Here is a 15,948-nt window from a genome sequence, read left to right on the forward strand (position 1 = left end):
TGGGTGGGGAAGGAGGGAGGGGGCGAGGCAAGGGGAGGGTGAAAAGGAGGCGCCAGCCTCCAACCTGCGGGGCGGGAGGTGGGTAGCTGTGGGGCAATTGAAAAAGAGCCGGCGAGGAGTTCCCCAAAACTTGTCGGAACTCCCGGCTAGCACAAGGGCAGGAGAGGAGCGGCGGCCGCTGCTCGGGCGATGGGAATGCGGGCGGGACGGTGAACACTCTCCCTGTTCTGGCTGCGAGGTCGCGGATAGAGGCCACGACGGGAGTCGCCAGCCGCGGGACCCAGGGCCACCGGTGCAGTCCCAAGAGCGAGGGCGACTACTAGACGGAGAGACCGTCAGTTCCAGGTGGCTTTAGACCGCACGCCGCGTCCGCGCTTCTCCCCGCAGGCAACAGGAGACCCCCCTGCGCAGGGCGAGCGCCGAAGCCCGGTCGTTCGCTTTCCCCTTGAGGGACAAACTTTCCCCTAACCGATTCAAACCCTTGGACCAAACTTGTCGCGCGTCGCCTTCGCCAGCAGCAGTACGCGTACAGCGCTCACTTCACCGGAGAGATGTCCGAGCGCAAAGAAGGCAGAGGCAAGGGGAAGGGCAAGAAGAAGGACCGGGGCTCTAGCAAGAAACCCGCGCCCGCGGAGGGCGACCGGAGCCCAGGTGAGTGCTCAGCCCCAGCCCAGTCATCCTTCTCTTTCGGTGCTGTGGCCTCTCCCTCTCGCGTCCGCCTGAGCACTGTGCTCCTGGCTATGCCCCCGTGGTGTCCGCTGAGTTGGCTGGTGCTTTCGCTCCTAGGGGTTGCCCTTCACCTGGACACCCACGCCCTGCGCTTAGCACGGGGGGCGACAGTCCCGGCTTGTACCCTCCCGGACTTTGTGGATGTGCTGTGCTCCCTGGCACAACCTTCCACCAGCTCCTCAGCCGCTGAGCCCAACCCTGGAGTGGGACCCGCGTGCGGGAGCGGAGGCTGGGTGCGCGCGTGCCCTGGCGCCGAACGGCTTTGCGTGGGCCGGGTCTGCCCTCTAGCGAGAAAAGTGGGAACCGGCCGCGGGAACGGAGAGCCTGGTCGTCTCTGCGAGTGCCTGGCCACGGGGTGGTCGAGAAAGGGACCGCGTGGGCAACTGAGCGTCGGTGTAGTGTTTTGGGCAGAGAGGAAGCGATGTAGAGTCGCAGTGTGTGCGTACGTTCCCCTTGATTCACTTCTACTGTAGGGAAACTCAGAGCAGCTGGGAGGGATTCCTAAAGATTAGCGAAGCAGATAAAATTCAGCCCAGTGCCAGGAATCAGGTCAGCTCCAAGTAAGTTTTACAAACTTTGGCGCAGCACTTCTGTTTTACAGGACGATCTTGACAAACGTGGTTAATTGACTTTCTCAAGAGGTATCAGAAAGCAAAACAGTTTACCTAAATTTTTCAATCCAGTTATTTACTGGTTGTATGTAGAATGAAATAGCAATTAAAGCATTCTAGAAACAAATCTTCTATTTGTCAGAATACAACATGAATGACAGAGTTACCTTAGATATACCTAAGAAAGGCTAATGCTTTAGACATTGCCTTGGACAGAAGAGACATCTGGAACAAATACTTGTTTATAAGTAATCAAGTGAAGTAGATGCTTAAAGGGCTGGGGGGTGGGGGAGTGAGGGATGAGCATTGAGGTTTTGTTTTGTTTTGTTTCTCTTCCTGTCTCTGCAATTCCCAATTGTTGCTTTATCTGGGTCCTAAGTCACTTAGAGCATACCTCCAGCATACATTTTATGAAGTACTTCTGAAGAATCAATTCAATGGCACTTGGTAAATTGTGGCTAAAGAAGATAAACAAATATTTTTCTGTTCCTTGCAGGAAGAAAACAAACCAGATTTGCTTAGTGTTCTCATTGGAATCACTGATAGCATTTCAGGACCTGGGTTATTGGCAGAGACCTTAAGCAGGGTTTTGAGCAAAACAGAAATTGAACAGAGAGTAATTGTTTAGCCACTGACCGACCATTCATTCGTGTGCATGCTTCTAAAATAAGACACTGCTGATCAGATTCACCTTAATTACTGCTCATTAGCCCTCTTGAGGGGAGATTGAAATTTTCCTTACTTTTACCCTATTTTGGAGATACAGTATAGCAGTTTATTGAACATAGTATGAAATGTGGAGCCAGTTTGGCAGCTTCTGTAAATACTCTATTAAGGTCATCATGCTCACTTAAAGAGATCTTAGACCTAACCCACACTGTAAAATTATAGAGTTATTTGGGAGTTTCTTATCCCATTTGTGGTGTTTCTGTCTGTTCATGCATTGCCTTCAGATGTTTCTGTGGTCCTTTTAGATGGACTCATGAAATAAGGAGGGACAATGGCCGGAAGTAGCATACCTTTCAGGAGACAAGTTTACATTTTATCAAGGACTCACAGCAGAAGGACCACAACATCAACATTGCAGACAAGCCAGTGGCTCTGTGGAGGAGAGATTTGGGGGAAAACAATCATTTTGTGCCCTGCAGATCTTATCTACTAGGTAGGCAGCTGTTCTGTGATTACCTGATATTCTCTTTTGATATAGAGTTCTAGAACTTCTTTGGTGGCTCTGATTCTGCTTTCCAAGCAGTTGTGATCCCCTCCAAACCAATCTTTGAGTGACATTCTCCCCATTTTTTTCCCTCCCCAAATGGGATAAACTTGTCTCTTGGCTAGTTTTTAGTATATTTGTCTGTCCTGTCATGTAGTAATCGTTTTTTTTTTTTTTTGAGGGGGGGTGGCTTTTTATCCCCTTCAAGGACAAATTGCACTTGTTAAACTAGATAGGTGTGTTTATTCTTCATTTGATTTGAAAAGAATGGTCTACTTGAAACCAGCTTTAGGTAGAAGCATGTGGCATTGAATGGAATCTTTGGAATCTGTGCTCCTTTCCTTGTCATTTCCCTTATAATGGGCAACTGCCTGTGTATTCTTTTTTAATCCTAGGAGAATAGTTGACTGATAGCTAATAATTGTGAAATAACCCACACTCTTTCTTAATCTGTGTTACGCTCTTTTGGTCTGAGTCATCCTCAAAGTAATGACCTCTAGATGCTATAACTACTGTGTTTATACTTGCCATGCCAGCCCAAATCAGGACTTAGGAGGACAAGGATATCTTGAATTGCTCCTGTATCAGTTCCCTTCAATTCCAAGTTTCACTCCTTTCTTAAAACAGCCACTGAAGCTGTACCTCCTTGATGATGCATGTGCAATGGCCAACTGTCTCTTTGGATGTTGTTATAGCATTGCTTCATGACAGTCCAGGGAGATATAACACTGAGGAAACTCATCCATTCAGCCCCTCTGTGTACAATATTATATGCATAGGCATAAACACATCTGTTGGAGGGGAAAAAATCTTCTTTAACTTTCATATGACATGTGTGGCTGATATGCAACACATATATGGCTATGTTTCATAGCATCTGCATTTTTATACTGAATATTGAATTGCACACTATTGAGGTTGCAGATGTTCAGCATATTTATCTATTCCATAAAAATAATGGCTCTAATAGGTCCTGAGCCCTTGGGGTCATTGATTCCTCCTTGCTCAAAATTTAGCAACCTCAGCATAGCCCTGGGTTTTGTATCAGTTCCATATGCCAAGAGTCCTATAACATCCTGAGCTTCCTGCATGCAGTACCTCCCAGATCCTGCTTCTTCATATTGATTGAATTGGCTCCTCAAAGCTTTTATTTAGAAACCTAAATCACAAAAGCAGTTTCTTTTTTTTTTCCAATTAGTATTTGACTATAAGCTCCTTTTATGATTCTCTGTTTGCTGATATGATTTTTACAGTCTGCAAAGGATATTTTTGTTTTCTTTTAAATAAGGAAAAAATAAATTCATTATCATGCCTACCCCAGTTTTAGAACTATTGCATTACTTCATGCCTGGCAGAAGGGGCATTTGTGAGTACAGGTGGTGGAAAAATTGAGAAACTTAGTATCCCAGATGGGTAGAAGCAGGCTGTGTGCTCCCTGAATGACATCACCCACCTGTTTCCTTAACTAAGTGGCTCCACAGGCTGAAGTACTTGTAAACATTCTTGGATATTAAGTGCCCTGTCACTAACAGGGCAGCCTGTGTTTACAGAATGGTAGGAATGTCCAGTGATCTGTTTCAACCTGGTTTCTTGTAACCTTATATAATTGTTAAGAACATTAAAGATTACTTACAGGATGAAATAGTACTTATTAAGAACTAAAATAGCAGAAAGAATGGGAGAAACTTGGATGCTAATGTCATGATATGAAAAATGATATTGATGAAAGTTGAAAGAAAAAAAATAGAATATGTAAAATCAGAAAATATTGGACCCATATTTAAACAGTACCTTTACTGAATATTTTCCTGTTTGAACATAAGGGAGCTTCTATTTATTGAATTCTTACCATGTTCCACATAGTATAACACAGGCAAGGGGTATTGTATCACTTGACCTGTGGAAAATACACAAGAGCTTCAATAGTAGGCAATAAGAGGGAAGAAGGCCTTGTTATTAGCTCTCTAGCCAGATCTCCTGGGTTTAAATCACAGCTCAGCAGCTTCTTAACTTCAGAGCCATGGGAAAGTTACTTAATCTTTCTGTGCCTAAGTTTCCTCTTTTGTGTGTGAAATGGGGATAATAATAGCATTATCATTATCATGAGGACATTGCAAAGTGTACACAAGATATCCCAGGGAATGCATGCTGAACATTGCCCAACGTGTAATAAGTGCCTACTAAATCTAAGTTCTTCTTATAAAATTACTTCAAGAATGAACTGCCTGTGTCTTTGCACAGATATTTGATAGAATTTTCAAAATTTACCTTTTATGGTAAAAAAATCCTATGCTGACCTTAGATTAGTGTAGGTATAAATATTAAATATGAACTACCTGAAAAGATAGAGGAAAGTGGACCAGCATGTCAGATTCCATAACTGCATGTATGTATTATGAAAACAGTGCTGAACTCAATATAAATATTGAAAATACAGTGAGGTACAACTTAACTTTATCCCAGAAAAATGTTGAGGTTTCAACCTATGAGAAGATTTTGAAATGTGATTCCTTTTCTGGCAACACTTAGAGCTGATGCTTAAATCTCTCTTTGTTGTCTAGAATGTGTAATCTTCTCTTTGGGGGTTAGTATAAATTACAGCAATTGAAAAACCATGTGCATTAATATGTCCTGTTATCTTTTTATCAAGAGTAACAGTATATTGCCTGTTAAGTTCACAGAATTGTGTGCAGGTATTTACAAATATAAACAAAACAGTGAATATGGTAAATCCACATTTCTCCCTATTTTCTTTCCTTCCCCCTTTACTATAATGGTTATATGTATTTTTAGGGTTCTAAGAATGTTATGTTCTCTCACTAAATCAGTGTCCTGAAGCCTTTTCAAAGTAACAAGTTAAATTTGACTTTAAAAGAATTGCTAATTTGGTGTCTTGTGTCATGATAGAAGAAAATAAACAAATGTCAATATTTTAGGTGAGTCATTTTTATTTGCTCAAAGAGGCAAATAAATGGACTTCTGATAGTTTAGTTAACCCCATAGCTCTTCACTTGGCAAATAGAGGAAGCAGAAAACCGAAGCTAATCATATTTGATTAGCTGAATAATGGATTTATTTCAACTAGAGGAAAAAATGTATCTGTTAAAGTACATAAAATAAAATTTTTCCAAAAGAACAAGCAGATATTTTGGGTTTATCCTAATTCTGTTGATGTCATGAGACTATGAATTTGCATAAGTTTTAGTAGATTAAAAAAAAAAAAGCAAACTACCATAGTACCAATAGATGTCAGTGTTTGTTGCTTTAGAAAAAGTGAGGTGTTACGGAAAAAAGAAACAGCTTAATTTAGTCTCAGTTTTAATAAGCATGAAGATGGTTACTTTGAATTTTGCTAATTAATAATATCCTATATAACCATCTGCACAGAATTAGATTTTTGTTAATGAAAATTTCCGCATCCCTCTCCTCAAAATATTGAAAAAGCCTCTGCAATAAATTCCCACAAGAATTCAGAGTGTAGCATGTGAAAATATACCAATCAGTGCTTTTTTTTAACAATAAAATTAAGTAACAAAGTTATGGAGAATGTTTCATATTGGACCTCTTTCCCAGTTTTTTTAAAAATATTTTACTTGTAGATGAACACACTTATTTTATTTATTTATTTTTATGTGGTGCTGAGGATCCAACCCAGGGCCTCACCTGGGCAAGGCAAGCACTCTAGTACTGAGCTACAACTTCAGTTCCTCTTTTCAATTTGTAAACTAAATGACTTATGCATAATTCTTATGTATCCTGGATTATGATTGGTGAATGTGGTTTTTTGTTTTTTTTTTTTTCCTCCTCAAGTGAGATCTGTGAAGTTCTTGGGCCTCTGGACAGGCCAGACAGAGGTGGTCAGAATTCTCTTCAGTTTTTTCTTTTAACAGTGTCACCTTTCTGTGGCCTCCAGAGGGTGCTGCAAGAGCATCACACTGCTATTCCCCAAAGGTTGACTTTTTTTTTTTTTTTAAGTTCCTGCAATATTCTGGGCAATCTCCTGGAAGGAACAGGATCATGAGTCCCTCAGTGTTAGCTGCTTCAAATGGAATTTGTTTTCCAGCAAAACCAAATATCCTGAATTCATTAAGAATTCTGAATCAGAATATTCTGAAGCATCATTCTGATGGTGATGATGCAGCCATCAAGGGAACTTGCAGACTGTCAGACTGATCTTCTCTGGCACCTTTTCCCCAGGGAGCCAAGCAGCTCTAAGAATCTTCCAAGCATTTCTTGTCCAATAAATTCAAGTGATACCCAGAAAAAGATTTAGTAGTATTTGAAAATTTTACTCTGGCATTGTAAAATTATATGTGAAAGCATCAAAATTGAACACATGGTGTTTAATAGATTTGTTTTCATTTTGCTTATCCCTCTGTTTCCTTGACCCAGGCTTCAGTATTTAAGAGCCCTACTTTGATTTACACACAGGTTTGAGTAATTAATTCTTTTAGATCATGGAATAACTAATTCTTTGTATAATACTGTCACACAACCCTGTTTTTGTGGTTTACTTGCTCATGGTTTATTCTACCCCGTGCTTCTCATTTTTGTTGTGAGTTACTCCTATGATATTACTTCCTCTCCCTTTTAAAAATGTGATATTCTTCACATTTTTTTTTCTCCAAGAATGGCATCACTGATAAAGATAGCTTTTGCTCTGCCACCGTATCCCAAACCTCTGGCAACTTCAATGAACAGGCAATTGCCTCCCCTGAAAAGCTGTTAAGTTTTAGTTTCAATGATATGGGAGTCAGGGCCCATTTCACTAGATTGAACCATAGGAAACTGTCAGTTTTATAGTTCATACATGGCTCAATATTGTCAGGGTTACAGAGTTTAATCTAATATTGGGTCTTTAGTAATTTGACTTTATGTTTTTACATGTTATTTTAAATAACATAGTAATGACAACTTTGAAGAAATCTTTTTTTTAAGTTTTAGTAATTAAAGGGGATTAAAGTAATTTATAAAATAAATCTGGGATAGGAAGTAATTAAAGCAATGGCAGTTTCTCCAATCAACAGTTAAGCTCATATGATATCCACTTAAAATGGATTCAGTATAAAGTTAGTATACTAAATGCTAAGGCAATTAGCATTTTTCCTTACAGGAAAAGGTAGTAAAATTCTACCACAAAATTTAACATTGATGATTGGTGAGTAATTCTAGGCTTTTATTTTATGGAATGATATGAAAACCAAAAAAGCTCTTTACTCACTTTCACATTTCCACATCAATTCATTTTTTCTAGTAGTTTTAATAAGCAAGAATTTTATTTCAAGTGAAATTGCATCTCATTATTAGATGATTTATATTATAAAGTTTGGATTTCAATAAAGCAAATTTTTAAAAGTGTATATGCTTATAATGCATTTCATTATTACATATAATCTCACAATTTTAGATACTTAAATTACATTTTTAAAGCATGTCATAGTCTCTTTAGCTATTCCATAGTGACTCTAAAGTCTACAAGGAAATGTCTAAATTCCAATCTGGAATGATTTCTTTTTTCATAAAATAGTTTTTATAAATATGATAAAATATTTTCAATGTATATTTGTATATATATTATATTGAAGGACTCCAAATTTGAAAGTTGAAATTCCCAAACATTTTACAATTTTTCCTCAGAAATATTCAATTTGATATAAGGCAAAATTTGAATATTGATTATTTTTAGAATTTCTAAATTTAGAATTTCTCTTTAAAAAAGCCTCAAACATTATAACTTTTTTTTCTTAGCTGTTTTGTATGTGATTTAGGATTTTCATTTGAGTATAATAATAGGAAATAACACTTGATATGTGAACTGATTAGAAAGGCATCCAAGAATCAAAGAATAAGAAAAAAATGAAGGAGATAGGTAACAGATATTTAAAAGAAATCTAATATTCATAGTGAGGCAGCAGTTTTTATAAAGATAGCATATGTTGCTATTTAATGTTTAAAAATATGTCTGCCATGAATTAAGTATTCTTTCTATTCTTAATTTTATCGGAATTTAGAAAATTTCTTGGTGGTCTCCGAATGTCTCTTCTTTCCTTTTCACATTATTCCTTGGAAGCTTTGACACTGTAGGATGATAAGGGAAACAGAGGAGGATTGATAACTTGCTCTAACAGTAGTTGACATAATAAAGGCTGCAGGATAAGAAGAGTCATTTTAGATATAACACATTATAATTTAGTGCCTACCAGGTGAACATTTGTATTATGTTTCACATGATTCCATATATGCTTTTTTCCTGTGGAACTTCCCTTTGTTCTCTCTTCTCTCCCCAGCCTTCAACTTGGAAGACTTACTTTCTAGTTATGAATTTATACTATGTTCAGGGTTATGAGTATTTAAATGAAAGAATTGTTTTGTATTTGTTCATTTTTTATATTCATGTAATATATGAGTTTAGCATGAAGACTGGTTTGGAAAGGGTTTACTTTTTCTGGAAACTCTGTTCGGGTTTGACGTAGATTAAAACATACACTTTGTGTAGTCAGCAGTTCATATAAAATCCAGATAGGACATTTTAACTCATCCTCTTAAGGATCCTGTAAAAGTTTGAATGGTATTTTTGCTAATTAAGATATTTTTATTATCTATAAACTTACTAGATGGAAGGAAGTACAGAGTATGACTCACATTTTAAGTCCAAATTTGCATATTCCACATCTACATATTCTTTCTGGGATGGGATGGAAAAAATATCCCTCTAAAATATATATTCTTCAGCTTAGGTTTACAGGTGGTGGTCCTGTCTTGAAACCAGTGTTTCAGATATCTCCAAATCAACAGTATTCTGACACTTGGAGCACTCTAGAATTGATTAGTATTTTGCCTTCTCCCCAAATCATCTGGCCTATTCACTTTAAAAATAAAACGCTAGGAGTGATGGTGCATACCTGTAATCCCAGTATCTGGGAGGCTGAGGCAGGAGGATTCCAAGTTCAAGACCAGCCTGGGTAACTTAGTTATATTCCATCTCAAAATAAAAAATAAAAAGAGCTGGGGATGTAGCTCATTAGTAGAGCACCCTGCATTCAATCCCTAGTACCACAAAATAAATATATGTATAAACATACATAGGTACACACATAAAACTAGAACTCTCTTATCACAATGTGGCCACCAAAATAGGAAGGAAAAAAAAATTGTGCTCTTTCCTAAATAGCAGTCCAAATGAGAATTCTTCTTTCCATGTAGGGCAGCCCAGAACATATCATCATGAGAATGTGACTTTAATTCCCGTCAAGTGGATGTCCCCTGTGATACTGGAATGCTGGTCAGGCCTACTAACTAAGTCCATTCTAGGACAGGAAGTCCTAGTTTTAGTCCTGGACATGGAGGTATTCTTGGAAGTTAGAACACAACAGTGGTTAAGAGACAAGGCTGTGTATTCTCATGGGGTTTGGGAGAAACTCCGGATACACCCCTTACCACTACTGTAATTCTGTCAGCATAAAACTCTATAAGCTTCAGTTTCTACATTTATACATTGTGGACAATAATTTTATGTGATTCTTGAGGCAGTTCTGAGGGCTAATATTTAGCATTGTTCCTGGTATACAGTAGAGACTAAAAACATTATTTTCATTTAAAATATCAGTTGTTTGAAGAAAATCTGAGCATTTTTTTCATTATTTGTTCATCTAATGATGTTTTTATCTGTAGGGCTACATCAATGTGTTCCCAATATTAAGCCCTCAGAATGTAACTTTATAAATATTGTACATAGGGTCTTATACATGAAAGTTCTTTGTAAATAAATATCATGTGATAATACATATGAAATACATATTTGCATTGATCCGAGAAATTTGAAACATTGTTGAGAGTGGGATACCAAATATAGAACACATTCATAAAAATCAGAGTTGGACATTCTTAGCCTGAGATTTAGCATGATCTTTGGCCTAGAGGTAAACTCAGTTTTACAGCAGAAGAACATTTATGGTGCATGGTGTTTTACTCATTATTACAATAGTATGTTAAATGTACTTGTATTTTAAATACACTCATGAATGCACACATACACAGAACACACACACCTCCAGTCTCTTAAAATATATGCCCATTAGTTCTTTAGATGCAATGCTCCCATTCCTAATTTCCCATATTTGGAAGTAAAAAATAACTTATTGGGTAACTTTGTATTGCGCAACACTACCTGATAGAATACTTGCATACAGATATTTATAGAATAAATGCATGAGAATCATTTTTCTACATATGCCTGTTGACTTCTATTTTCCCAGCCAGAAGCAAAGATGAATGTAGTTTGTGAATTAATTTGATTGGGGCCTATTGTATTATGTGGTATAAAAAGTTAATTGTCTGAAATTGTTTTTCATTTGTATAGTAAAAAGACATTATTTTTGTGCATATGTATCAAACCTTCTTTATATTCTTTTAATATTCATTGTATTCTCTGCCAACAGAGTAAAATAGAAGCAAGCATTGGTTTTAAGTACAGCATTTCATTGTTGAAAATTATAGTATTCCCTTCACATTCTTCACTTGAAATTGTTTTTAAATAAATAAAAAAGGGAAAGGGCTGCCTCAAAGCCCATGAGATGGTAGATTTTTATAAACAGTTATAATTGAAGTAATACTGAAAATTATTGTCATCTATTTCTGGGAATAATATTGAAGGTCAGTATATTGTCCCCAGAAGGATAAGATCAAATACAGAAAATAGATTGTGATTATAATTTGTTTTAGTGAGGTCACCTTGCTATATACTTGGAATCTTCCCTAAGGGTATTGCTCATGCATTATCCATTTTGGGAAAGAGTTATACTTACAGGAATTATGGAAATGAGCTGGTGGGTTTGTCAAGAGAAAACCAATTATTTGAATACTGAGTTGAATGGAAAATGAAATACATGATTTTCCGTATATTAAATTCAACAGAAATGGGAGACTTATGTCTTGAGGGTTTTTCCTTTTCCTTTCTTTCTTTCTTTTTTTTTTTTTTGATAACATGTTGATTATATTGTGTTTTCCAATTGCCTTGAAACTGACAGGAAGGAAACATATCTATAGAAATAGTTATACTCTAGTTTGATATTTTGAAAGAAACGGTAGATTTTTAAATTTTTAACTGTTGTTTACATTATTCACAGACCATCAAAAAAGGAATGGGAGTAAAGCCCAGTGGTAAAGTACTTACATAGCATGTGTGAGGCCCTGGGTTAAAAAAAAAAAAAAAGTTTATTCATCCCCAACTTTTCTAGTTTTTTTTTGTTGTTGTTGTTGTTGTTGTTGTTGGTACTGGGGATTGAACCCAGGGGCGCTTAATTACTGAGCCATATCCCCAGCCCTTTTAAAAAATATTTTATTTAGAGACAGGGTCTCACTAAGGGCCTTGCTAAGTGCTGAGGCTCACTTTGAACTCGAAATCCTCCTGCCTCAGCCTCCAGAGCTACTGGGATTACAGGTGTGCGCCACTGCTCCTGGCTGCTATTCACCTCCAATTTGGTTTTATAATTCTCACATGAACTCATAGAAAGAAATAATCCTTTGAAAGATTCCCAGTGTTTTCCTAGTAGTCTAGTTCACTATAATAAACATACACACACACATGCACATACAGACATATTACACCCTTTTCCATCCTTATAAGAATCTAGTTTTTGATTGTGTGTATAGCAGTCTTTGCTAGAAACTCCTTCATAAATTAAGCAAAGAATGGGCATCCTTAGCATTGTCATGTGGCAGGGGGTAGAAAACCCCATGGAAATTGTGTGTTTCTGGTCCCTCTAGGAAATGAGAAATGAGTCCATGTTGATATACATATCCAGGTTATGAGTACAGCATCGCACAGTTCCTGGATATGTGGTTATATCCTTTTTTTGGCTACTGGCTCTCTTTTTGATTAGTTTCAAAAAGTATTAAGAAGGCTGGAGTGTAGCTTAAGTAGTGGAGTGCTTGCCTAACATGTGCAATTCCCTTAAGTCACTCTCCAGCATTGAAAAAAAATAGTATTAATGAATAATATACTTAAAAGGGCTGGAGCCACAGATTAGACTTACTTTCTATAGAATTATTTGTCTGATTACTAGGCTATTGAAGTAGTATTTCCTGAGCTGGTAGAGATGCTGAGCTGTTAAACAGGACATACATGTATATGAATAAGTTGGCAACATTTCTACATTTTACCGACTTTTTTTTAACAAGACAGAAAATATGTTTTGAATATTTATTTATGTCCTATTTTTGTTTTTGTTTGCTGTTCAGAGGTGACAGTGAACTCAATTGTATTTTGAGCATTTAATTTTATCATTAATATTTTTAATTTTTAGAAATAAACCACTGTATCCACCTAGAAGAACTTTAAATTGAGTAAATATATATATGTATATTTTAGCAGTTTATATTTCACTGTAATCTTTACAAAACCTTATGCTATATGTTATTACCAGGGGCCAGCAAAGTACGGGGACCATAGTTTTTGTTCTTAAGAATTGATTCAGTGACTGAATGAATATGGAAGTTGCACTAATTTGCTTAAAACAATGAGTTGTAGAAGTTTCTGGGTAGCTATTTAGTTATTTTGTACTGTCAGTTAATAAGAAAGTATGAGTGCAAATCACCGATACCAGGGATGTATGGATTTGCTCCTAAATTGACCATTCATTATTTTTGTGGTTTAAATTTGCAGAATTTATTTTAAATCTCTCAGTAAATATTAATTGGTGCTTAATTATTCAGATGGATGAATTGAAAATAGAAGTTGTTCAGTGCCCAATTCTTGTTAACCCTAAATTGTTTCTGTTACATTTTCTGTTGTATATATAGAAGTAGTTAAAATTAATTAAACTGATGCAATTAAAAAAATTAATATTCATAGATTACTTTGCCTTTGCCTGTTCCTAATGTTTGCTATACTAAGAGCTTGTTAAATAAATAAATAAATGTACAAATAAATAATTGTTCCTGGTAAGTACTGAGAAAATATTAATATTAATAACTGCCTAAATATCAAGGTTTACATTAGTCTTGAGAAAAATCATAAAGTGTTAGAACTGACAAGTTCATCTGCTTGAACTACATCTTTTTGGATGAAGATAATCTTAGGGTCTAAACTGCATGAATCCCAGCACTAGAACCCAGTCCTCCAGATTTCTGGGTAGGGATTTTAATTTTCATGAAGATGCACTTTCCAATCTAATGTCAGAACCATATATGAGTTTAGCTTTCTTTGCTAATGGTTTCTCTTGTTAAGAGAAGTATATTTCTCTACCATCAAAGACTAGCTTGGGAGATGTGTTGATGCAATTTTATTTCAAGGGTTGCCATAAATTAAAATCAGCCAAACCTTTATATATTTTTGTTCCTTATTACTGTGTTTTATACCTGAGTAGGTCCAACAAATTTTGATTGACAAGATGACCAGTAAAGTCATAATATGATAACATAGAAGACGAGGGTAACAGAGGTGTGTGTGTATGTGTGTGTGTGTGTGTGTGTGTGTGTGTGTGTGTGAATTAACATTTGGTATAGGTGTAAGCTGGCTTAGTGCTCTGAAACTTTTGTTAGCACTGACCCCTTATGCAGGAGGCCTGAGAACAAAAAAAGATCTTTGTGGGCTCTCTGGATACTCTCTGTGAAATGGAAGTGCATGGGAAAAGGGTCATGAGCACTTATGCCTTGACAGCTGCTGTGAGACATGGAGTTGCCTCTTCCATCTGAAAGCCAATGACCAACCACTAATTATGGTGACATTTTATCACTAGCAACCTGAACCATGTCTGATCCAGGAACCCAGAGGTTGAAGGTCAAAGGTCTTCTAGACCATTATTAAATCTGTGAGGTGGTAGTTCAATTTGCATTGGGGGATTTATTTATATTTATTTAATTTTTTTGAAAGGGAAGGATGGAGGATTGTTGGAATGAGAGATAGTTATTTTTCCAACTCTCATAGGATGCTAATTTAGTCCAGATCTTTATTTGAAGGATTTGGCTAGTGCCTTAAAAGAAAAAAACCTCAGCATATTATGATTTTTGTCTGGGCTTCACAGAATTTTCCTGAGGTATGGTGGGAACCATCTTCAGACCAGAGCTTCACAAATGACACTCCATAGGTCTTATGGAGGAACTTTGCCTTGAGGAGAATAAGACCCTTTGAGGGTGGTAGAAACTCAGGAAGTATGCTGATTCATTTACCTGGCCCCATTAATGAGGGAATTAAACAGTGGCTAGAAAGGGATTGAAGAGTCCACTGGGAACTCATCCAAGGAAGTGGGAATTCAGACAATTGCTGATTCCCAGCCAGTCATGGGTTATAAGGCTCTTCCAGGTCATAACCAGGAAGTACTCCCCAGCTCAGGGTGAGAGGGTTGGAGGGTGACAACTTCAGTCTGGTGTGTGTGTGTGTGTGTGTGTGTGTGTGTGCTTGTACATGTGTGTTTGATCCTAGAAGCAGTGTTTGTGTGTGTGTGTGCATGTACATGCATGTTTGATCCTAGAAGCAGTGTTTGTGTGTGTGTATGTGTGTTGTATGTGTGTTTGATCCTGGATGTAGTGTGGTGTGTGTCTAAGGGTATGTGTGTGTGTGATCTACATATATGTGTGTTGGGTTTGGATACACTATGGTGTGTGTGTGTGTGTGTGTGGTGTGCATGCGTGCCTCTGTGTGTGTGTGTGTGTGTGTGTATGTGTGTTTGAGTCTCTAAGAACTTACAGTAAGTAGTCATTACGTGAGAGGAAGAGGGAGCAAGAGCCTTTGGGAAGGACCACCATGTGTTGGTATGGAAAGGAAACTGTTCTGAGCAGCAATCAAAAGATTAAAGGACTAAATTTGTGCAATTTTCCACATTCATTTGGGCTTTATTTCCTTGTTTCATGCTTAATAAGGTTGATTTAGATACGAAGTCAAAATTTTAGATTAAAAAAAAACAAAACTGATTCAGAGTCTGATTTTATTAGGCCAGTGGTCTCCAATTTTATGTAGTATGTTCCTGGTGTGTTGTCACCTAGAGCCTGGTGTGTTTTCATAAAGTCTAAGGCATAGGAAAAATAATAGTCATATAAAGTATAGGAAAATAACAAACTGGTTTTATGTAGGAAAGAGTTTATCTCCTATAGAACAATTTTTGGTGGGTGAAATAGTAATGTGGTTAATATATCTAGAATTTCTTTTAGGTATATGAATTATTTAGGACAATATAGTGCATGGTAATAAATATATTGATAAATCACAAGTGCAGAAGTCTTTTTAATGAAGTTCTCAATAGAAACTAGGCATTGGCTATGAATTGTGATCTCTCAGATGCCGTTAGCTTAGTTGTTCCTTACAATGTATGATTGGTAAGAGTTATGGGATTTAACCTCTATTAAGCCAGTGTAAAGCAGTAAAACATGCAAACTAGACAGAGACTTTGATAAATTCCT

The 15,948-nt window shown here is 37.1% G+C and overlaps 1 protein-coding gene across 12 annotated transcripts in view; it reads left to right on the forward strand.

Annotated features, from left to right (window-relative positions):
* Window positions 1-15,948, forward strand: part of Nrg1 (neuregulin 1) — a 990,069-nt gene that overhangs the window by 780,457 nt on the left and 193,664 nt on the right. For 4 of the 12 annotated variants that reach the window (XM_048792712.1, XM_048792710.1, XM_048792721.1 and 1 more), the window contains exon 1: window positions 61-651. The exons of 6 other annotated variants lie outside the window; for them this stretch is intronic. In XM_048792712.1, the coding sequence (XP_048648669.1) occupies window positions 552-651 (100 nt within the window). In that variant the 5' untranslated portion in view covers window positions 61-551. Of the gene's footprint in view, window positions 1-24; window positions 652-15,948 lie in introns of those variants that run through there. 2 more of the 12 variants (XM_048792713.1, XM_048792715.1) reach the window with 2 other exon arrangements.

Source organism: Marmota marmota, unplaced genomic scaffold, assembly GCF_001458135.2.
Source record: "Marmota marmota marmota unplaced genomic scaffold, marMar, whole genome shotgun sequence".
Taxonomy (NCBI): Eukaryota; Metazoa; Chordata; class Mammalia; order Rodentia; family Sciuridae; genus Marmota; species Marmota marmota.